The sequence below is a fragment of the Mytilus edulis genome, chromosome 5, assembly GCF_963676685.1.
Source record: "Mytilus edulis chromosome 5, xbMytEdul2.2, whole genome shotgun sequence".
Classification (NCBI taxonomy): Eukaryota; Metazoa; Mollusca; class Bivalvia; order Mytilida; family Mytilidae; genus Mytilus; species Mytilus edulis.
Genome location: NC_092348.1, coordinates 71078566 through 71104095, shown reverse-complemented (window position 1 = coordinate 71104095; position 25530 = coordinate 71078566). Strand labels below are relative to the sequence as shown.

General features: G+C 31.4%; 1 protein-coding gene across 1 annotated transcript; it reads left to right on the top strand.

The window, feature by feature from the left end:
- Window positions 1-9629: 9629 nt before the first annotated feature.
- Window positions 9630-25241, top strand: LOC139524368 (neural cell adhesion molecule 1-like). Its single transcript, XM_071319130.1, has 18 exons — window positions 9630-9717; window positions 10466-10792; window positions 11714-11995; window positions 13189-13488; window positions 14176-14472; window positions 14893-15234; window positions 16420-16542; window positions 17377-17395; window positions 17858-17940; window positions 18495-18519; window positions 19075-19145; window positions 19632-19656; window positions 20096-20166; window positions 21334-21358; window positions 23342-23412; window positions 23892-23916; window positions 24171-24241; window positions 24890-25241. The coding sequence occupies exons 1-18, from the start codon at window positions 9669-9671 to the stop codon at window positions 24943-24945; spliced, it is 2262 nt and encodes a 753-aa protein (XP_071175231.1). The 5' UTR covers window positions 9630-9668; the 3' UTR covers window positions 24946-25241.
- The last annotated feature ends 289 nt before the right edge of the window (window positions 25242-25530 follow it).

Here is a 25530-nt window from a genome sequence, read left to right as displayed (position 1 = left end):
GATATCTTTAAACTTTTGTTTTTGTGAAACAAAAAGTTCAATATAATGATAATATAAATCAAAGTGCTGGATAGCACCTGTGGAAAGTTTGCAACTGTAGATTGTAATATTTCAAATAGATAGTGTGTAGATTGCATGGTTACCTTTTTTTCCTACTTAAGGAGGCTCGAGGGTATAAAAATTTCAGAAAAAAAATAAACATTTGTTTTTCATTTCAAATTTTATTTGTTACCTTTTGTAGTTGTTACCTATCATATGGTACAAAAATCATTCAAAACAAACAATTCGTGTTGGCCCCAGATGACTTTTAAAATGTATGCATCATTGAAAAAGTTCCAAATTATCTCCCTTTGGTGGAAAAATGCCATTTTTTGGCTTTAAAATTGAAACATCTTTTTTAACTCATCGGTGACCTATATTTATTAATATAATTTCCATATAAGCTGTACTTAAACTAAATTATTGTAAAATTTGAGCGATTTCTGTAATAAATTTCTTTCTTTTTTTTTCGATATTACCTTTATTTCTCCTATTACTGCAACAGAAAAAAACCTCCTTTACAAAAATGTATGCTTCTTTCGAAGGCAGATTGTGAGCGCAAATGAACGGTGACCCCACATTTTTATTTTATTTTTCTATCAACTATAAGATAAAGTTCATTTATAGAAAAATATAGAGAAATCCTATATAAATGATTTAGACCCGCGAACCCCCTTAAAAAAGAAAAAACTTTATCAAGAAATAATTGTAACAGGATGCTGCTACGAAGTCTCCCAAACAAAGCTCTCAAAATTAGTCATTCCCACGGGTCGCCTGACATTAAGCAAAGTCCAATACAAATTGGTCCGGTCTAGTAAAGTGATATTCATGATTTGGGGGTGGGGATCTAGACAGTTTACAAGTTCTCAAACAGGCAGGAGGTAGGGTAAGAGTGGCCCTAGGGGACTAGCCTTTTATTTCATCTGATTTGTTTTATTATTCCGTACAAGAATATATGTTGTTTCAGTGTGGGGATTTCAACAGTTTTCAAGTTTTCGAAAAGGGGGTGGATCTTGACTGTTTACAAGTTCTCAAAACAGGATGGGGTGGGGTTACACGGAGGGACTTAATTATATTTCACTTTATTCGTTTTATTGTCCAATACAAGAATATTTATGATTAAGGGTTGGGGATCTCAACCGTTTACAAGTTCTCAAACATGAGGGGTTGGGGATGATTCAGAGGTACTCCCACTATATTTCATTGGTTTTGTTTTGTTGCCCCATAAAATAGAATATATATGGTTTAGGGGTGATCATCTCGACCGTATAAGTTTTCCAAAAAAAGTTGGTTGGGTCACCCCTGTGGACTTCTTCTATATTTCATTTTGATTTATTTTATTTTAAAAGGCCGAGTTTATTATAGTCCGAGTTTGTTGTGGGCCGAGATCAGATGAGATACCATGATACTTCCGATACTCTCGGGCTTTTACATATTGAATAGAAATTTGTAAAAATCGTAGTATAAAGCGACGAAAAATGTTCATTCATGAAATATTTTAAACATGCTATTAATTTTCTCTTCAACCGGAGGAAGGTAGGAAACCTTTGAAACCGGGATTGTAGTACTCCCGTTTGGAGGCACACATATATGGATCTGACGCATGTCTGAAGAATACCGATAAAATCATAACGTAGAAACTGCTGTCTCGTGTGTGTATTGATTTTACTTTCCGCGTAGCGCAGATCCGCGAAGTAGTTTTTGTTCGTCTTTCAAATGAAGTTGAATTATTTGATTTATCGATCAAAATTCAGTGCATTTTTTATTCAAGCTGTATGCTATTAAAATAGAAGAGCTCAAAATTTCAAAAGCATCTTTCTATTATTAGTTTTCAAACACCAGTACTACATTATCTAGAAGTAGGACACACTTCCTAAAGTAAGTTAGGCTGTCTCTTTTCCGGTTAGGCCGATGCCTTAAGAAAGTTTATTGCTATAGCAAGCTATAGCAAACTTTCCAAAAAATATGTATGAAAAATATCGTAAGGGATTCAAAATTTGGACCTGAACGGAAAATTAAAAATCTGAATGAGCCTTAAATTCGGCTAATATTTTTTTAAAACGAAAATAATAAACATAGACGAAAAAATATGGTTGTTAACTTTTCATGTTCCAGGTCATTTGGTCTCTTGTGGAGATCTGTCTCATTGAGATCACACCACATCTTCTTACTAATTTTTATTGACGGAAGAAACTAATAAGATACGCAAAACAGATACAAGTAAAGACGGGAGATACTAAAGAATAATCAAAACTCGAAAGAACAAGACATTTATTTATTTTAATAAATTTAAATAGAAAACTTAACAAATTGAGAAAAAGAATTAATGTGATTTTGAAAATTAACTTCTATTAGGGATTGAGAGTTTGGTTTTAAAAATAAATTATGTATTGTGTCCCTTGTTTGTGTTTATTTTTATTATGATATTCAGTTGCAGCTGACTAGAAACGATTCAAAGTTGACTATTTATAAAAAGTTAGAGCGTTGATTTGAATTCACTTATTATTTGATATATGCTTATCAGTATTTTAAAGGAGTAGCTAGGTCCGGTAAGGGCCGATTTTGGCCTCAAATTTCAGGTTTATCTAACGAAAGATTTTGGATACTTTTTAAACACTTCAGTGTCTATTTCAATTGATTCAATTAGTTTATGTGAAAGATTTTAACTGATGTAGTCATTAAAACGCTCCGATTCAAGCTTAAATAAGAAGAATCTATCAAATATGCAAAAAAAAACGTCACTTTTCAGTTGTTTTTTGTCAAAAATGAAAGTGGCCGCATTCGTGTTCATCTTCAACCTTTATATATGTTATGTATTATCATAAAATACAATATACATTTCAATATGAATGAACACGAATGCGGCCACTTTCATTTAAGCCGGAAACCATTTAAAATTTAACTAATAAAAATGCTAAAATTGTGAAGATTTCAGTAATTTAGCATGACTTAATGATGTTATAGTACCCGATATATGTGCATTGCTATGTCAAAAACAGCCCATATTTGTGTAGCAGAATCATTCGTCATTCCAATAAATAGCTAAATGATTACATTTTTACAATTTTGTAAAACTGCTATATTTTGGGGCCAAAAAGGGGTTTTACTGAACCTACTCCTTTGTAAAGTTTATAGTTGAATTTGTGACCGAGCAATATTTTATAGTTCGTGTAACAAGATATAGTGATAATCCAATTAAAAGATTAAAGTGAAGTGTTTATTTAGACTAATGATCCAATTATCAAGGCGAGAATTACAACCGGCACACGTTCGTTTAATTAAAACTGTGACATTTCATTCGACAAACACGCATTTTTAAATTACATATGCTTGTTTATGGGGAAGCAATACTAATTTTCATTTTATAAATAAAACAGTTTAAGACCTGCTTTAATATATATATTAATACAGTTTAAGCAAGTTGAATTAGTTTGAATAATTTCAACGGGCAATCTTCTTTTTTTTCTCTTTAGGTCCAGGATATATCATCAACAAGTATTTTGTATTGAAATATGTTCCTGTATAAATATAGTCATTCGTTTTCTAATAGACTTTTGACTAAAATAAAAACAAATAGAAAAAACAATGTCTTGTGCGATTTTTAATACATCTACCCCTATATATATGATCAATTCATGACTTTTATTTCCCCGACAAGGTCCGAATTTTGTAACTCAACCATTATATTTTCGATAAAATTCTTTATCATTTCAATGATATATTATACCTTTCCTGAAATCTTTCCTGTAACAAAATTCATATTTCAAGGAGATTGACTCAAAACAGTTAAGATCTTTAATAAATCTGACCGCAGTCTTTTCAAGCAAATTGATGTTATTTAATTTTCCGTTCAGGTCCGAGTTTTCACACCCCAACGATATTTTCCATACATATTTTTTTAACTTTATCATTAAACTGAACTTTTAGTTTCAAAAAATCTAAATTTGAAATAGAATCATTGCATATTAAAAAAGTTATTGAAGTAAGAATTAGTCCGACCATAGATTTTCAGGTGCTTTCAGATCCTTTCAGGTCTTTTCATTTCTCCCTTAGGTCCAACTTTTGGCATCAAAAATTTGTTTTAAATTTAAAATGTCTAGATTTCAATGAACTATGGATATTTGCAATTAATAAAATTCCAACTTGAAGAAATTCCATCCAATAAAAAAAAAGTTATTGCAATTTTAGTCGTATATTTTCAGGTCTTTTCAGGTCCACTTTCAGGTCTTCAGTGTAACCCTATTGACTCTTATTTTCCTTTATATAAGTCGTGTGGGGTAATATGAAGGATCGCGTGGGTAACCTTTTTTAAGTTCAAGTTTGTGTTAATCAAAGTCTCGCACATGGTCACTAATCACAATTATTTCTACGAACTTCTTTATTGTTTAAACCAAGTTTATAAGCAATAATTATTGTTGACGACAGCAGCAATTGATACAGTTATACATCCTAATCGAAACGACCATTGGCAATTTGCTATACAATGATCATTGAGTTTGTGAAGTCCTATACCCATTATAACCTCCACATTTTGCTATTTCGTTTCATAATTCAATAATTTTCTTTTTGACGCATTTTATATCATTTTCTCTTTTGTCATTTGCTAGTCCATTCTCTTCCAGTGGAAAAGCGAATATTTCCCCACTTATATTACTTGAAATTATTTAGGGATAAGAAAAAAACTCGGAAATAAATCTTTAAATAGACAAACTTTCAGTTACTATATACAAACATACAATAACTTGCTTTAAGGCCTTTCCTTATATATTTGAGAGTTATTTAGCTCAATTTTGTTTAGTGTAAACTCTGAATAGGCGGATCCAGGAGGGATCTTGTGTCCCGGCCCATTTTGTGTTTTGTGGGAAAAAAAATGGGTCTATTATATAGAGAATCACTGAAGCATGACTGGGGCGGTCCCCTTAGGTCAGTTAATGGCCCCCCTTGTAAAAAATTCTAATATCCGCCACGGCTCTGCCTTATCATATTCATCAACAACTAATGAAAGTAAGATATCTATAAAATTGAGCTAAATAACTCGCAAATATGGGCCGGGACCTGCTATTAGAAGGATTATTTAAGGACGGATATAGGGACGTGAATGGGTTGCCAAGAAAGATGGTGTCTGCCACTTTAGCGTTGGTCTCTTATTGGTGTCTTTTCAATGCATAGTTATAAATGTTTCCTTATCTATATTATGTATGATGTGTTTATCTATTCCTTGTTTGATTGATTTACATTTAACCAATTCTATTATGACTAACACTTGTGTAGTACATGTGTTATCTGACATTTTTTATTTTAAAGTGCGAACAAGAAGTTTAAAATACATATTGTAAAGAAGATCTATACGTGCATATGGTTTTTTGCAAACCACTGCTTTACTGGTTTACTTTTCATGTGGTGCAGTAAGTATTATATTTTAAGATTGAAAATGGAAATGGGGAATGTGTCAATGGGACAACAAACCCACCAACGAGCAGACTGGAACTAACCAAAGGCCCCTAAACAAATTGTATACTAGTTCTTCAGTGATAATGGACGCCATAATAAACTCCAAAACTTATAAATGAACTAAAATTAAAAATCATACAACTTTATTGAAGACTAACAAAGTCCGGAGGCTACTGACAATGCTAACTTGGGACACATCATATCGACGCATCCAACGCACATGCATACCATATCGACGCACGCAATCTCGCTCCTTTTTTAGCACATGTTACTTTTTTTTATATGTCTTAATTATTGATGAATGTATGAGAATTGATTATTAGTAAACCACTTTTGCCTTAATTTTGTCAAAATTGAACAATATGAAATACGCATTAAAAAAGAAGAATTTCTTTTTTCCAAATATTTTATAGGATTTTACATCTTCCAAAATTTATTCAAAATAAAATGTATATATACATCATTTACCAATACAAATAGATATAGGAAGATGTGTTATGAGTGCCAATGATACAACAAATGTATGTATTAGATACAATACATAGGTTACCAAGAAACAGTCCGATAACAACCGTTGCCAGATAGTTTTTCTACGCGAGTAGTCAGGTCAAGGTCCGAGGCGATGGCATATATATAGGAAAAATGTCACGAAAGGTAAAAAAGACACAGCCGGTTTAACAGGCGCAAACGTTTTTTTTTAGACTGAAATTATAGTAAGATATCATCAGTTCTTTTGAAGTCAATCAATTTTAAATTTTGATATAAAGTACTTAACGTTTTTTAAGTTCAGATATTTACATAATTATGCTGTTTGAATTTTGAATTCTGAATTTGCTCTGAAGATTTTAACTTTCGAAATGCCTCTTTCCAATGTTTGCCCAAATTTAATTTTTCACAAAATTTTATAATATAGTTTCTATGGTCGAAACAGCAATTATGCCTCAACCAACTCTATCGTTAAAACAACAAGAAGAGTTTGATTTATGCCATAGCAGAATTAATTTCTCATTTTGAGGCCGTTTAGACATACAAATGTGCATTAACATTATAATTCAGATTTTGTAATAAGTAGAACATGATGATAAGACAAAAGTTGACTGCATGGTGTTTTATTTCATGCAGTATATTATATCTAACATTTTGACAGTAGAAAACACAATACATTACCCTACCGCTTTGTAAATTTCTCACTGCTAATAGTACTTTTTAAAATGTTATAGTGTGAATTTGTACTAAAAACGACTGTTTTATATATATATATATATACTTTTACACGTCCTACATGTAGTTATTTGTGATTTTGGGAAAGTATATCTGGATGTGACGTGATACATTGCGTCATAATGACCGAGTTCAATATTACATAAATGTTATAAATACTAATTAACAAAATTACAGTTTCCTCATCCAATCTATATTTGCTATATTGTTTTCAACACTATTTGTCATGTATATATCTTATCGTGTTTCTGTCCCTTTTTGGCTGTCACATTAAATATTTTAGTGTTTCTTGACAAACATATTAAGACATGCACACATTGAAACCGCATATTTTGAACATAACTAGATCAGGAACATATAAATTAACCTTAGATATACTGTTCCCAGTCTAAATCGATGTCTATTTTAAGGTTAATCACGGAATATAATATATCAAGGAATTATAAATTATAAGCTCTTTCCAATTGATTTTGATATATAATACTAAAACGATGTGGTATGGTTATAATTACTACTATGAAAAGTATCCACCGAAGATCAGAACGACAACAAAACAATGTACTGAAACCATAATATAGTAAGCTACATATATAAAGGCATATGAAAAGTGACAAAAATGTAAAACGAGTTCACCAAAAATCTGATATTTAAAAAAGAGAACAACGAAAAACAAGAATGGATGACAGAATCAACAACAAACAATCTAAAAACAAGAAAGGATGTCAGAACCAACAACAAACAATCTAAAACAAGAATGAAAGTCATCTGAACCAACAACAAACAATCTAAAAACAGGAATGGATGTAATCTGAACCAACAACAAACAATCTAAAAAAAAAAGAATGGATGTCAGAACCAACAACAAACAATCTAAAAACAAAAATGGATTTCAGAACCAACAAAAAACAATATAAAAACAAGAATGGATGACAGAAACAGCAGCAAACAATCTAAAAACAGGAATGGATGTCAGCACCCACAGCAAACACGAAAAGCAACGTACATGATTGGTAAAGTCATTAAAAGCACTGACGGGGTTAAACTATGTTTGCCATATCTCAACCATCCACACCTCTTAGTCAGTGGTGAAGCAGCACACTAATCACAATTGTTTCTACGTACTTAATTAATGTTTATCAGCAATTGTTGGCGATATCAGCAATTAATACAGACTATTGCTATGTACAATTGATAATAGGATTTGTTAACTCCTATAACCCATACAATTGAGAATGGAAATGGGGAATGTGCCAAAGAGACAACAACCCGACCATAGAGCAGACAACAGCAGAAGGTCACCAACAGGTCTTCAATGCAACGAGAAATTCTCGCACCTGGAGGCGTCCTTCAGCTGGCCCCTAAACAAATATATACTGGTTCAGTGATAATGAACACTATACTAAACTCCAAATTGTACACAAGAAACTAAAAGTTAAAATAATACAAGACTAACAAAGGCCAGAGGCTCCTGACTTGGGGCAGGCGCAACAATGCGGCGGGGTTAAACATGTTTGTGAGATCTCAACCCTCCTCTTTACCTCTATCCAATGCAGAAAAGTAAACGCATAACAATACGCACATTAAAATTCAGTTCAAGAGAAGTCCGAGTCTGATGTCAGAAGATGTAACCAAAGAAAATAAACAAAATGACAATAATACAAATATAACATCAGACTACTAGCAGTTAACTGACATGCCAGCTCCGGACTTCAATTAAACGGATTGAAAAATTCATGTCTTCATCATATGAATATCAGGCACAATCCTGCCTTATATTTTGCAATACGTTTCATATTTTAATACTTCTCTTTTGACGCATTTGATATCCTTTGTTTTTTGTCATTAGTTAGTCCACTCTATTCCAGTAAAAAAGGCGAATATTTCGTCATTATTTCGCAATTATTAAAAGAAGAAAAAAAAACTCGGATATAAATATTTAAATCAGACAAAGTTACAATATGCAAATATATAATATCATGTTTTAAGGCCTTTATGATATATTCGCGAGTTATTTAGCTCTAGTAAATATCCTACCATTAACTTGTAAATCCACGAAAGTAATGATTTTGAAAAGAGTTAAGTTGAAAATTTCAAACACACTTTTAAACGCGGCAATATAATATTTGTCAACTGATGAAAGTAAGTATCTTACGCTAGAAAAAAAAACTATGCTTGTACGCCGGTATACTCAAGAATCGGAGGTGAACGATAAGAAATGTTAAATCGTTGATTTTGTCATACTTATTATATAAAAATAAATGAGATTGGAAACGGAAGAATGTGTCAAAGAGTCAACAATTTAACTAAAGAGCAAAGAACATTCCAAGCCTACCAAATAGTATCCAACACATCTAGAAAATCCCTAACCGTTATTATTCCACCGAGCTTTATATAGAAAAAGAAGATGTGGTATGATTGCCAATGAGACAACTATCCACAAAAGATCAAAATGACACAGAAATTAACAACTATAGGTCACCGTACGGACTTCAACAATGAGCAAAGCCCATACCGCAAAGTCAGCTTTAAAAGGCCCCGATAAGTCAACTTTAATAAAAATACCAAACAAATGAAGCAGACACTCTTAATTTGTTTCTGAAGTCTGTCAACATCTAATTGGATATTTCAGATTTAGTCCAAAGACCTAGCTGCTATTGGACGGATTTTTTTAAAGGACTGATAGGGACTTGCATGTGATGACAATAAAGATGGTTTCGGCAAGCATTATGGGCCTCTCATTGATGTGTTTTCAATGCATACACCACTAATAATTGTTTCCTTATCTATTTAATGTATGATGTATTTATCTATTCCTCTTAAATAAGATCGTAACAGATTAAACTAATTCTATTATGAATAACACTTGTGTAGTATATATGTGTGTCTGACATTTTATATTTAAAGTGCAAACAGGAAGTTTAAAAAATAGATTGCAAAGAAGAATTTTATACGTGCATATGGATTTTGCAATCTCCTATTTGACTGGTTTACTTTTAATGGTGTGCAGTAAGTATGTACCATTCAGGCGAGCTCGCTCCTTTTTGAGTTCGACATATTATGGGACTACAATTATCTTATGTTTGTAACCTTGATTTGTCTTTTTGATCGATTTAAGAGAGTTAAACATCGGTAAACTACTTTTGCCTTAATTTGGTCAAAATTGAATAACATGAAATACGCATTTAAAAAAAGTGAAGTTTTTGTTTTCAGATATTTTTTAGGACTTCAAATCTTCCGAAATTCATTCATATAAAATGTATATATGCATCATTTATCAATATAATTATGAAATCAATATGTGTCAACAAATTAAATGTTTTTTTTTAAATGTCAATACTTCAGGTGTTCATAATGTAAACACAAAGATATATGTAGTAACCCGCGTGTGTAGGTTTGTGGTAGACATTCATATGTTTACGGCTTAAGCGAATGCACTTCGAGATGATTTCTCTAATGTATACTACTTTATCTTCTCTCTTTTGACCAGTTTGTTTATTGTTCATCATACCATCCGAAAAATGGCAACGAAATTAGTGCGGATGAAGCAACATTTCAACAAAATAAAAACCAAACACACATTTCAACAGTGAGAACTAAACTTGAAAAATGCAAAATTATTATTTAAAACAATATCATTCATGAATGACACAAAGAACTCCACAGAACCTGTGTACAAACCAACAAGAAATTATATGACTAACAATTATAACATTTCCACATTTCACTCCCATCAGATGATTATTGTACTTTGTAGGTATATTTTTAACAGACGTATATGCAACTGGTACAGGTACAGTATTGGATCCCTTTCAACAATATGTTAAACGAGGACACGAGTCAGTTCTACAGTGTAGTATTGAAAATGCAAGACTGATATGGTCCAAAAATGGGATTGAGGGATGGTCTGTAATCGCTAATCAGTATGTAACTATTAATGATACAAAGTACAAAACATCAGCCAATCCTAATACTGGGCTGTACTACAGATTACATGTAGTGAACACTCAACCTGTTGATGAGGGGATTTACAGGTGCAGAGGAGGAATTACTGACGAATACTTCTTACAGTTGACTTTGTATGGTGAGCAAAATGCATGGTTCATGTCACTGGGGTATTTGTTGGGAAAATATCATTAGTATCATTAGTATCAGACATAATTAAAAGCAGCGAAAAACTAAAGGGAAAATAAACAGATAGTACAGCTCACCAGTCAAATAAATTAGGAAATATAACTTAAAGGACAAACACCTTTCAATAATTTGGTAATCAAACAGCACTACAAATTTGTCAAACGAAATCCTTACGTTTATTTTGTTTACTAATGTATAGCTACAGTTTTGTTTTGTCATTTTTTTTCTCGATTTTAATTTTTAACAGAAAGTTAGATAAACAATCCAAATTTAAATACTTTTTGAATAAAACAAATAGTTAAATTCCATTAAATTCCAATATGAATGCATATTCAAAGAAACGTGCGTCCACGGGCGTTCTGGATTTCTCTTATCTCAGTAACACTAAAGAGAATATTGAAGGTCGATAATTAAAACATATTTGAATATTTATACGACCAAAACGGAACTTGAACAAAACAGCCAGTCATGTTTGACTTAGGGAGAGGGACATTGACTTTCTATGTGATTTCTTATGTAATCAACATGATAGTTAATAAACTAAAGTACTTAACAAACCGTTTAAAATCGACGTCCGGGTTTAGGTCTCTGGTTGACAGTTTTATTGGCAATCATAACACATTAAAGTGTAAATCTTGATTCATAAAATATTAAATACAAAGACACTAATCGGGGGCATACCAACTAGCACATATGAATAACATTGCACAACATTTGAGTTGGTGGAAATGAATCATACAATTATAAATACAGTAATAGAAAATGTGGTTTCTATATATATACATTTATATTTAAGCATTTTGTAGTTACATTCAACCAGTTACATATGAAACTGCATGTACACACAAATTAATTAATCGTTCTATTTTAGAGCTTCCAAAAAGTTTAATAATTCGAAACGCCTTAACAGATAATATATTGACTGGTACAGAAAGACAGGATCTACTCATTGAATGCGTAGCTACTGGGGGAATTCCTGCTCCTACTTTATCTCTTGTAGTTCTTGAAACAACTGTCCACACTGGTGTCCAAGAGTTGCGATACATTTTGCGAAACATACCGAGACTTTATGATACAACACATGTTTCATGTGAAGCAAACAGTGACGCTTTGGATATTCCAATGAAAACTACTGCTGTAATAAACCTTTATCGTAGGTATCAATTTATTTCTATAATAGGCTATCTGAATATGCCTGATCAATCTCGAACAAAATGACGAAGAATAACATTTAAATCAAATTTTAATTGTTAGCACAAAGTACTACATTTAGAAGTCGGTTACTTTTTATATTGATATTTTGATATTTTTGTGCTGATTTATCAATGCAAACACTTTCAATTACTTTTTTGTTTTGTTAATTTTGATTAATTCATCATTTATTATATGTGCCAATATTCAATAAGGAATAGTATGCAATTATGGAACATTGAAGTAATAAATAAACAAAATTGTCAACCCTATGGGTTAGTTCCTTGAGGTTGCTACTTGAAGGAAAGTAATATTGTATGAAAAACTCGAGATATTTAACACTTTAAAGGGATATATAGCTATTTTACAAAGATTAGAAAAGTAATTTGAACTATGAAAGATACCTAGATATGCGTTATTACCATTACAAAGGTTGAAAACCATGTAGGTGTTTTTCTTTCAATGCAACTATTTTAAACATTGCCCATATTTTGGTGAGACATACATGACATATTCGATATTAAACTAATATTCTGTTAACAATCATTTCGCAAATTTGAAATAAGATTTTTCTTAATTTTAGTTCGCTTCAATGAATAAAGTTAAAATACACTCCCCATCAGTGGCGAATCACAATGGAATATCTTCTGATAAAGAATTCTACAAATTCGGGTAGTGTTTTTACTTCTTTATATTGAACATTTTACAATTTCAACTTTTAGAACATATATAAGTTTTACATACATATAGTTACTTTTACTTTCCTTTTCGATAAAAAAAAACATTTCAAAATACGACAGATGGTTTGATCTTGGAACCCCTGAATCCTTATACATGTTATAAATTCGTCTTATAATGCTATTGTTTTATCTCCAGATACACATAATAACATATACAATACTTTAAATAAGTTATCAGACACATATCATACTGAAACCCTGATATATCAGTTGTTTGATTACACACTATGACACTTTTCTGTTGACTCGTTACCTTCGTCCACACATCAAAAAGCGTCAAATTGTGACTTGTAGTCCGTATTAAACATAACTGATATGCAGAACACCTGGTCATAAGCAGATGCTTGTACAGGCAGATATGAGTATCGATTTTTGTTAAAAGTCAATGATGAATCTTACACTTTATCAATTTCAGTAATGCCTTTAATGCCAGTGTTCAGTGCATCACTTGTAAATACATTAGAAATGGTACCATTTTCTATTTCTTGTACATCAAATGGAAGCCGTCCTGCTGCCACCATTTGGTGGACGATAGGCCAAACTGATGTAACAAGTACAGCATCATCACATGAAACTCAAGGTGTTGATGAAACTTTCACGGTGACCTCCACGTTAACATATACGGTGGACAGGAAATTCAACTTACAACCGATAATATGTACAGCGAACAACACAATAGGAGGATTTTCAAACCAGATAAATTTATTTGTACGATGTAAGTTATTTAACAATACAGTTCTTTAATTTGATATGTTCGATATTTTTTAATTTGTAAAAACTTTACAGATCATTCAAATTTAATCCATAATGACGAGTTATTGTAATATTTGTTAAAAGAAAAATCACGAATGGAACGTTCTTGCTAACATAAACAGCCATTAAACCTAGTAAACGGTGACCTAAAGTTGACACTTTTTGTGTCATTTGGTCTCTTGTGAAGAGTTGTCTCATTCTGTTTTCTTTTAGTAGTTATGAATGTGTTATCAGTCACTGTATTTATGGTAGCATGATACTTTTGTGGCAGCCTATGTACGCGTGATTAGAAAAGGAAGATTGTTAAACAGAAACAAAATAACATTTGTATGTTTTATGAGTTTGTGTGTTGAATTTAAAAATACAGGCAGTGATAGTAAACATGTTTCGAACAATTTTATAAAACAAGTGTATTACAAATCGTTACAAGAATAAATAGGTTAAAGGAATTCATTCGAATTTTTAACTAGTTTATTCGAAACATCAATCACTAAATTTTGCGTCATAGAGGATGTAATAGAATATAGGAACAAACTATTTGATAAAGAATGGTATTCGAAGGTATATTAAAACTGTGTGTTAGATTCATACGAACAACATTTGAAAGTGGTGTAATAGGTTCTTCGAATTTCAATTTAATGTCTTACAGTTCCTCCAGATGTTTCAGTTTCTAATGTCACCTATGAAATGACAGATCTAACACGAACAATAAATTGTACAGCTGATGGTTATCCCGATACATACACATTTTATAAGTGGCAGCATAGGTCTTTGCATGGACGAATTATTCGGGAACTGGACGGGGACACTATCTTGACACTGCCTGTAGTTCCAATATCATTGAGATATCAAGACAACGGTGAATATGTGTGTACAGTTAGTAATGATATTCAAGGAACGGATGGTGTGGAGAAGCGCCAAGGAGCGGCTAAAATTACTGTTTATGGTATGTATAGTTGATATTTCATGAAAAAAGTTGGTATTGCAAATGCTTCTAACTGCTCGCGTATAATTGTTTTTTAAATATTATACTCAACTGAAGAACAACAATTTATTTCATTATCTTGAAATTGATACTCATCTTTTAAAACGGCTATGCAAGGATTTGCTAATTGCAATCAATGTTTATAGTTAAAAGACAAAAAAAAAAATCGTTACAGACTACAAAACACAATATACAAAACTAGCATATCATTTTGCATATATAGGTCCACTATCGTTCACGTTCTAAGACAACAAGAAAGGTTAGTGATTGTTCTTATGCTGGGTAAACACAATTACAGGATTATCATACATTCAGAGGCTCCATCATTTTTTTTATGTTGTCGTCACTAATGAGTCTTTGATACCTATTTTCTTTATACAGCACAACCAGTATTTACTGCAGACAATGATGAAAGAAATATACAGTATGGAGAGATTGGGAAACATGTTGACATAGTTGCTCACGTGTTTAGTGTTCCTAAGTTCATCTACAATGCTTGGTTCAATAAAGGAAAACAGATTCAAACATCAACTAAATTTTTTGTTTCGGAATCCTCGGCCGAGGTTGAAGATGTTTTTCATGGAAAGACTGTAACAGTTAATGGCTATAAATCAATTTTAACAGTGAATGATTTAACAAAGGAGGACTTCACTAACTATACGTTAATATTGGAAAATGGTTTTGGGCAATCTGTAGAACACACTGTAGTGTTGGGACTATCAAGTAAGACATAATTAACTTATTCTATGGATATAGATTAATAAAGTTCATACTATATCTTTAAAAGAAATAATCAAAATTAACGAAATCAACTAGTTTCTTCTTATTATTTTTAGGTAGTTTGTTCATACCGGAATGTAACACATTCATCAACAAAAAGTACATTTTATTCAACCAATATCACTATAACCTAGAGAGCATATGCATTTAGTAAAAGAAAAACTTTTTTTTTGATGTACGAATTTTTCGTAGTTACAAATTGAACGAATTTGATAATGCGTATTTGGCTAATTGAAGTGGAATGTACTTTCGTTTCAGTTGAATCGATATGGTCATGTATATAGTGAAGTTTTGGCTTTCGATAATTATTAGCATTGAATTTAGTATTTTTAATGCAGGAATATAGAAATCAAAATTGGTCGACTTTTTTTTAACACATAATGTTGAAATGCATCGCTCGATTATCATTTCACCTGCAAAGATCAAATTAAAGTGCTATTTCGCACCATTTTTGAAAATAAATTACTTGTATTAATAAAGCTGCAGAGTTTATTCCTAAACAAATATTCAGTTGACTTTATTAACTTATTGATTATATTGATTAATACGATAATGATTTTAATTCCTTGAGTTCTGTACTATTATGAAAACAGCCAAAATCGCCTAAAACAGGTCATTTATCAAAACCCGTTTAAGTTGGAACCGAACACTACAGGGAGATAACTCTGTAAAATCAGCTAAAAGTTTTAAATATGTTGTTTGTTAAGGGAATATGAAGCTTCTCAATGATCAAAATTAGTGTTTGTCTCAAACTGCTATAAAACCAGTGTAATTTTTCTGATAAATTGATTGGTTCTAATTTTTTGAAATTTTTTGTCAAAGGGTCAAAGTAAATACTTGTTTAGGGGCCAGCTGAAGGATGCCTCCGGGTGCGGGAATTTCTCGTTGCATTGAAGACCTGTTGGCAATTGAAAATTGTGGAAATTCATTGAACAAAATATCTTGAAGAATTTAAGATTACATCGTGTTCCGAAATTTCATCAAAGTAACACCTTGTCATATACATTGTAACCTGTACATTATTTGCAAACTGTTAGTTTAGATAAAGTCATAGGATATATACATGTACCCTATATAACGTGAACATTAATGTGATTCTTTGATAATATCTTTTTCAATTTGTTTAAGCTTCAACAATAAAACCAGAAACAATGTCATCAGGTGTAATTATTGGTGCTGTGTGCGGGAGTCTGGTGTCTATAATTGTTTTAATGGTGGTTTTGGTCTTGATAATCTTTAAGAGACGGAAAGGTAAGACTTGTTCAAGTCGGCTTTTGTGATGCTTAATATATAGTGCTTTTTATACATCAAACAAAGTAAATGTTTTTATCAAACGATTACGTAGCGTGCCAATCATCATTTTAGCTTTTGTTCTGTCTACATGGTTAGCATCTAAAATTAATCGAGACTCATGAAGAATAATGAGGGACGAAGGTTGTAATGATATACTAACAAATTTTACACATAGACGAAATTTAAATCGGCACGTTGCAAAGTGACAACAATGCAAGTACCAGAAGAAAAACCCAACCGAAACAATAGGTAACGCTGATACAGTTATAAAAGGTAACCGGCTTATAATTTGATACACCAAACCCGCGTTTCGTCTTTATCAGACTCATCAGTGACGCTCAGATAATAAAAAGTTAGAAATACAAAGAAGTATAAAGTTGAATAGCTTTGCCACCAAAAATTCAAAACAGATGAGCCAAATACGGCTTTTCTATTTACCCATTAATTGGTTCCGAAAATAGCGTCGGTAGCAGAACATCTATCTCTATCTTTTGACCTTTATCTTGTATTACCATGGCATTGTCAGGTTTTTTTTCAACTGATGAGTTTGAATGAGTTTTTGGCATCTTTCACCTATCTTATATAGTTTTATTTTCATATAAAATACATTGACCAAAGATATCAGGAGGACTTAAACTTGTTATAGTAGACCCGCGTTTCTTGTACAAACAATTCAACAGTGACGCTCGAATCAAATATCACGAATGAAGAAGCTAACTTGTTTCGTCCTGATTGCTTAAGGAATTAAAATATATTACTAAGGATTTCACATCCATCTTATACATTTTTCAGGGCATCAACGATGTGAAGCGTAAGTTCGTTTGAAATTTAACACAGACAAATGATGATGAAAAATATCAATACCTGTAGGCAAGAAAAGTCTAATAGTTTTATTTTCAAACCGCGTAAAATATATACTGCCACATTCATGAAATTGTCAAACAATTGCTGTGCCTTATTTAGTTCAACATTTTTGTGAACTATTTCGTCACAGCTAGTACGTATTATAAAACATATATTAATTAGAAATTTTATAATTTAAGATACATATTGACCAAGAACAAATAAGAGACGTTTGTTTTTGTTTTGTTTTGAAACCTCATATCGTCAAACAAAAAGAAAAAAGAATTCACATACACTTTTTAAAAAATGCATCAGTTGTATGCCACTAGTTTATTTTATTCTTTGTAGACTAGATATCATGCATGTTACTTAGTTGTGGTAAAAACAAAAAACACAAAAGTCTATTAAAATAATGTTTGTACATTTTCAGCACAGTGGCCTTTGAAAAGACTGATTCTGATGATCACACACACAATTATGACGAAGTACAAAACAGTAGCGGTACACAAAATGGTATGAATAAAATAAACAAATTTATGACATATTTATAAATTTGCAATCGTTTATAATTGAATTATCAATAAATTCTCAAAACAGCATACGCAGCAAATCAGTAAAAAGTTAACCATTAAATCACACGCAGTCATAGATTACACTCTCATTATTTGTGCACACTAAACTGTACATGTTTTGTCCTCAAATTAGTCACAAGGATAGTAAAAACTTTAAAGAGAGGACAATACGCGAACAACATGCAACGAAACAGTGTACAATAGACAAGTAAATTTTGTATGGGAACTAGAACTCTTATAAAGGTTTTATGTAGTTGTTTCAATCGAAGAGGAATAGATACTATAAAGTTGTATTCAGTATAGGTACACTTATCAACTATGCAAAGACAGTTGCTATTATAGATGATGATGGTGGCTTATTTTACCTATACTGTATCTTTATCAACCTTTTGAGTGACAACTCTTAACATCCCTGACGTACAATAAGGCTAAATGTAAATTGTTTGTCAGTTAAATTTTGTTTTGCATTGAAATATTGCATTTGTGTTTTAACAGCTTCAAACAAAGACAGAGATCAAAGGTATGACATTTTTAATTAGATATCCTCCCTTTTTAAAACGGATGAATAGTTTTCCTGTTGCTCAATTTAAAAAGAAAATAGTACTTACAGCAGATAACAGAAATTACCACTGATATTGAAAAGTATATTCCTTTAATGTCCGAACACTTAATAACGTTTAGGGGAGCTACGTGCTGTGGATTAATCATTTTGTTTTGTGAACCTATTAAAACTATATGTAGAAAAAGTATATCACACATTCGCAAACTGTACAACCGAGGCACACAATGTATGTCCATATCCTTGAGCAAGGACAAAAGCTATTAATTTGGACAACTTGGTCCAAATGTGATCACTACAGTAACTATTTGTAGGCAGTTAAGGTAGTGACGTATTTTGGTCGAATACTATGAAGACAAACAAATATTTCTTACAATGTGCTTTTATCAGTAGTGTTTAAATTTGATAATATTAAGTTTATTTGTATGTTATCTTTTTCAAAAATTGAGGAATCTGAAACAACACAAAGACTTACATTTCATTTTGTATTTTATGTTGTATTCATTTTTGTTTCAGGCCGACGAAACATTATGCGACACTTGGTCTGCAAGATGTCCCAAATGCTTATGACAATTTGAGCAATGAAGGTGAGATCAATGGTATTTAAATCTATTTTTCTGAAAACAATTGATAAAAAATTGCTGTGCTTATTCAAAAGAAATATTTTAGTCAACACACAATAATCAATGTATATAATTCTTCACTTATTCAATATAAAAAGGCATTTCATTCAAATGCTCTATATATGAAATTGACAGAAATAACTTATTTTGAACTGCGCGTTCTTCTCTATATCCGCTGCTACTTTATTATCTGAGATTAAAAGTGAATTTTTGAACACCGAACATTCTTGTTTACAAATATTTCTTGCCAGTTCAAGATACTTCATAGCCTTGATGAGTTTTTCCTTGTTGATAATAGATCGATATTATTTGATTGTTCAAATGCTTCTGTACTAAAGAACTAGAAAATACGGTTAATCAGGTACGTAACACTGACCTCTTTTATTAAAGTAACCATATCTGTTTTATGTTACATGTAATGAAGTGATTTATTTGTTTTGTATTTTTCAGCACCATATGCAAACAAAGACCTAAGGTATGGTACTATTTTATCGAAACATTTTATATATCATTCTTTTTTGTACGTTTTTTTTAAGACTTGAAAAAGGATGTACTTCTGTAGACCGAACTTATGTTTTCGTCTCTATCCTTTTTCTCCCTTTAAGCATTCTCCATCGTTATATGGCATATAGATACAAATATATTTTAACAGTTAAATATAATAATGTTGTGTGAATATACGAAATTTATCGAGGCTAAATAAACAAAAAACGAACCAAAGTCAACAGATAAACGCAAAGCATTAAGAAAAATATATGTGAATAGAGTTTCTGAATTCCAGAATTATACTTGAAAAATGTAAATAAATTAATTGAATTTGTATTCAGTTTTCTGATAGTTACGATATTCGGTAAACATAGAAGCATATATTGTACTACATAATGGCAAACATGTTTGTTTATTTATTTTTACAGCTCTTCAAGAAATTATGAAAAACTGGGTTTGAAAGATGCCCCTAATGTTTATGAAGATTTAACTGATAAAGGTGATGTCACATTTATCTTTATAAAATGTTTCAATACAAAAGATATTATTTACAAAAAAGAAAAATATATATATATTTCGTTTATTGTTGAAAAAAAAACAATTAATGAGGTAAGCTGGATTGATGGGAGGATAGATGAATCTTTAACGTCTGGTGGCAAATATAACGCGTATTAGGGACAAGAGTATGATTATGTGATATTATATAAATAACCAAAGCTGAGAGGGTGATAGAGCAGATTGTTATAGCGATGATACATTGTCAACTGAGGAGAAGGCGAGGTTGTAAATGCTTTTCCGAGGGATACCATGCAATCTGCTCTATCACTCTCTCAACTATGTGTAATTAAATTTATCACACTGAATGTTCTATCATCATTGTCTTTTACTGTAAAATTTTATTTTGAAACTACTTAACGATTACGTCACTCACTTACCAACGGAACAGCTATTACAAAAAAAACCAAATTGGAAGCAAGACATTTTCTTTTTTATTGACAGTCTACGTACTTAACGTTGTTTTGAGGCCAAAATAAAGGCCATGATGATTGTCTTTGATTTATTGATGTAGATTAACTTCATTGTCCTTTGAATTATCGATTTTTGATTGGTCTGCATTACAGGGTACTATTTAGAAAATTGTTTCCCACTGAGCAATGGAACAGAGGAAATTATATCCCTTGTATTATTCAATAAAAATCTGTCAGTTTGACGTTAAATATTTTAATTTAGATTAACCAGGCTCCGTGTTGAAGACGGTACTTTTACCTATGATGGTTCACTTGTTTAATTCTGACTTGTTTGGAGAGTTGTCTCATTGGCACTAATACCACATATTCTTATATCTATTTGTACTAAACTGAAACACTGAGCCACAGTTTTAACTTAAATGTCACTCTAACCGAAGCGAGCACGCTACCACGAGACCAACAAGGAAATGAGGTGAATTAGAGACGAAAATCATCTAAATTTTATAACAGGCTAAGTTCCTTTGAATTTCTTATGTGATCTATCACTTTTCGTATGATTATCCTGCGCGCCGGCAATTGAATTGCCTTATTTCTGTGATTTAATAGATATTAAGGAACACGACGTATGTAAATATGGGCATATTCAGTTTAAGTAACACCTGAATTTGATACAATACGTTATTTATTTTACTTTACAGCGTCACAGGAAAACGAAGATTCAAGGTAATTTCTAATTTCTTTGAACCATTAATAAAAGAATAATTAAAAGGCCTGCTTTAGACCACTTTAACATTTGAGTGAACAAAGATAAAGATGTTTTATTATTTGCTACTTCTTTACATTCATACACTATTCCCACTTTCTCTTTCAGTAAACTGAATTTCTTTTGTTTTTAAATATCAATTCGATAATCGTACCATATCTACGGATATGAACGTAGATAACGAACCTATCCCCGATCTAAGTCCAAATTTGATAAATTTGAGCACACACTTTAACGTAAAAGCTTTTTTATCATTTTAAAACGCTTTTTTTTTTAAAATTTGACACATTTTTAAAGATATGTAAGAAGCTAGATATGTTAGATAACTACAGGTAGTCAAATATAAGACGTTTTAAATCCAGAGACCGTGAAACTGACAACGATGTGGTATTCAAGTGATGCATTTCCTAAATTTACTGCAAATGATTGACTAATTAAGATAAATTCGTAAGTGGATTTATCTACTAACTGATATCCTGGATAATCTACAGAACTCAATACATGGAAAACCATCGAAAATGCGCATGACATTTCCCAGGGTACATGGAATCAACGTTCGAGTATATGGGTTAACAACATCTGAGGCTATGGGTATAATAACAACGTGTGTTAGCCAATCAAAATCCGACAAATATATTAAGTTAGGAGTAAGACTATACAATAATAACAGAAAGATATTATCAGTATTTGCAATAAACTAGTACTAGTTATCAAAGGTACCAGGATTATAATTAAGTACGCCAGACGCTCGTTTCTTCTACATAAGACTCATCAGTGACGCTTATATCAAAATATTAATAAAACCAAACAAGTACAAAGTTGAAGAGCATTGAGGATCCAAAATTCCAAAAAGTAGGTATACCATTTATTCAAAATTATCTATTCTATAGTCTTTTGATAAATGTAACAGCGCATCAAAACATTATGATGCACTTGGACAGATCGAAAACATCGTAACTTTGAACAGCTCTTTAACAAATTAAAATTGTAGCTGTAAATTTCATTTTAGGTCAAATATTACTTTTAATAGCCGTACTGAGGCCAAAAATCAAACACACCGACAATTATTGTGTACCCTTAGTTGCCGAATAATTTTTGTACAACTATTATGCATAATGGAAACAAGACATTCTCAAACATCGTAAGAACTTTTACTTAAAATTGAGAATTCTACCAAAACTAGGAGGTCTGCTTCTTATCTTGACTTTTCCGCGATGATGACACATATGAAAGACTTCAAACTAAAATATATGCAAACTTGATGATTGCAGTAACCAACAGTTGTACGACCTTCACATGTTCCAAATGATTCTAAAAGAGGGACGAAAGATACCAGATAGACAGTCAAACTCATAAATCGAAATAAACTGACAACGCCATGCCAAAAAAGAAAAGGAAAAACAGACAAACAGTAGTACACATGACACAATATAGAAAACTAAAGAATAAACAACACGAACCCCACCAAAAACTAGGGGTGAATTCAGGTGCTCCGGAAGGGTAAGCAGATCTTGCTCCACATGTGGCATCCGTCGTGTTGCTTATGTTATAATCAATCCGGTAAATAGTCTAATTCGGTAAGTCACATATATGAAAGGGAAGGGGATTGTAGTTACGACGTAAGGAACATATCCGATATCATTTGTGAAACGGTTATTCCATAACAATCAACGATTCCATAACGTCTGTATCTCACCTTATTATCGACATATTTTGCAGTCATATAACATAATACAGTAGAATAGTCGTATGGTACGCAATTTTACCTATAGCTAGTGTGTCATATTCCCGAATGTGATTATGACTAAGAAAGGACTTATGCATACGCAGAAATTTATTCTGTCGACGAACTCTCGGTCCTTTTATATTTCATGCGATACTCTAATTTTATTTGTTTCACTGATTTTCTTCTCAATCTATGAGATTTTTGCATTAATTAACAGCTCTGGAGCACATTATGAAGATCTTGGTCGAAAGAACGCAGCATATGTTTATGATGATTTGAAAGGTGAAGGTAGGACGATTTTGGGGTATATTTAAATTATATAGTCATGACAGACATAAATTGAAACTGTTGATGCATATTTTGAAGTTATAATTTGGCAATTGAAAAATGGTACAAAAAAGGATAACAAATAGTGAATTGGTCTTGTCTTGGTATTGTGAATGTAATTCTTCATTGTTTTTGAATGCTATGTTTTTGAAGTGAGTTTTAGAAAGCACTTTAAACAGGCGAATTCTTATCAAGTTTAAATTGTTTTCTCCAATAACAAATTAAAAACAGCACGTTTAATAATTTCTTACGTCCGAAGCGCTTTTCTGGATTTTACCTTCATCAGGAACGCTCAAAGCCAAACATAAGAAATCCGAAGATGTATAAGTACCGAAACCGTTGAAGAGCTATATGTCAAAAATGCCTAAAATAAAAAGCCAAATTCATCTAAAGCCAACAATAAATGTTGTTTGCTTCATTCTTATTATTATTCATTACAGATTGCGGAGAAACCACAGTTAATAGGTAATATTTGTAATTCATTTCTGAGAAAGAAGATTTAATGGATTGGTTTTGCAAAAAAACATTCAGTATAAACCACAAAAAATAATCCTATCAATGGTTAACATTTCAATAAAAAAAAATCAGTTACTCGATTATATGTAATTAATAAAATCTTTGTCAAAGCAAAGTTTCAATTCAATTGACCAAACTAGTACATTGTGATTACATAAATATATCTAATATCTAAGTGAATACATCTTAATATTTCATTTTAGCCCGACACAACATTATGAGGATCTTGGTTTGAAAAACAACCCCACTGTTTACGATGATTTAATAAATGAGGGTGAGTCATCTATGATAAAAAAAAAATGTATTTCTAAAGCTATTGTATTCTATGGTTGCTAAAAGAACACATATATGCAAAAAATTAAAGCACATCATGTAATTATTAGAACGTATTGTGTAAAGAATTAGGAAAGACGTTTATATTTGACAATAGTAATGGCATTGAAGTAAGTCTGCAGTTTAATAAAAAAAAACTTTAGGAATTGCAAGAATTCCTATCAATTATCTATTCTGATTACAATTATTGTAATATTATTAATGTTAACCACTAGAAATAAATCATGATTTGCAAATCATTTACTTTTTTTTATTATTATTTTGTTTATTATTTCAAACCGTTTCAATTCCGCTGCTGATTAGTTGTTTTTCCAAGAGGGTATAATCAACTCAGTACGAAGTTTCTAAAATGATTGATAACATAACTTTCATGAATTTTCCGTTAATAAATTTTTAATCATATGGAAACTACAGATGCAGCTACACCTCAGACAAAGTTGTTCTCATGATAGGCAGGTTAATTTACAGAAAATAAGGTCAAAAGAACTATGTTTCATGTTGACGGCGAATTTATCTTTCTTTTCAAATTGACTCAAAATTTGGCAAAGACAGTTTAAGATTGTTATATGACATGTTATATATATTTCAGACGCTGAAAATAAAGTGTATGAAAACGACTCAAAACAATGGACACAGGGAAACTGATTAACTGAATATCTTGATCAGATGAAAATAAAATACTGACAATTTTCTAAAGGCACTATTTGTAATTTGACAACCAGCTAACGGATTCGTATCATATGACATGAAAATTTGTCATATTTGCGTTTAAGACATAGTATATGATAACGTTATACAACTTCGTTTCAAAATATGAAATAAAAGAAAAGATGTTAGGGACACTTTTCATCTTGGCTTCAAAACAATATTCTTTAATTATTTTCTCATTAAGAGTGGTTCAATTAAAACGGCAATAAAATTTGTACGACCAGCAGCAAGACATTTCATATTTTTCCTTTTGTTTCTTTTAATATGCATCAAGTAAAATTTTCAAATATTAAAAATTCAAAGATGCTAAAACATTTTGATTGTTGAAACATTTGCAACAAGTGACAACTAATAATGAATAATGTGACGACAATTTAGTTTTCGCCAGTAAGGTCGGGGGATTTTGAAAATAGGAAAAAGATGGCCTACTATTGCAACTGGCAACAAAATGTACCTACCACAAGAAGCTTGAACAAAAATTACCTGATCTACAAAATGTTAGAATAAGTTCTAGATGAAATC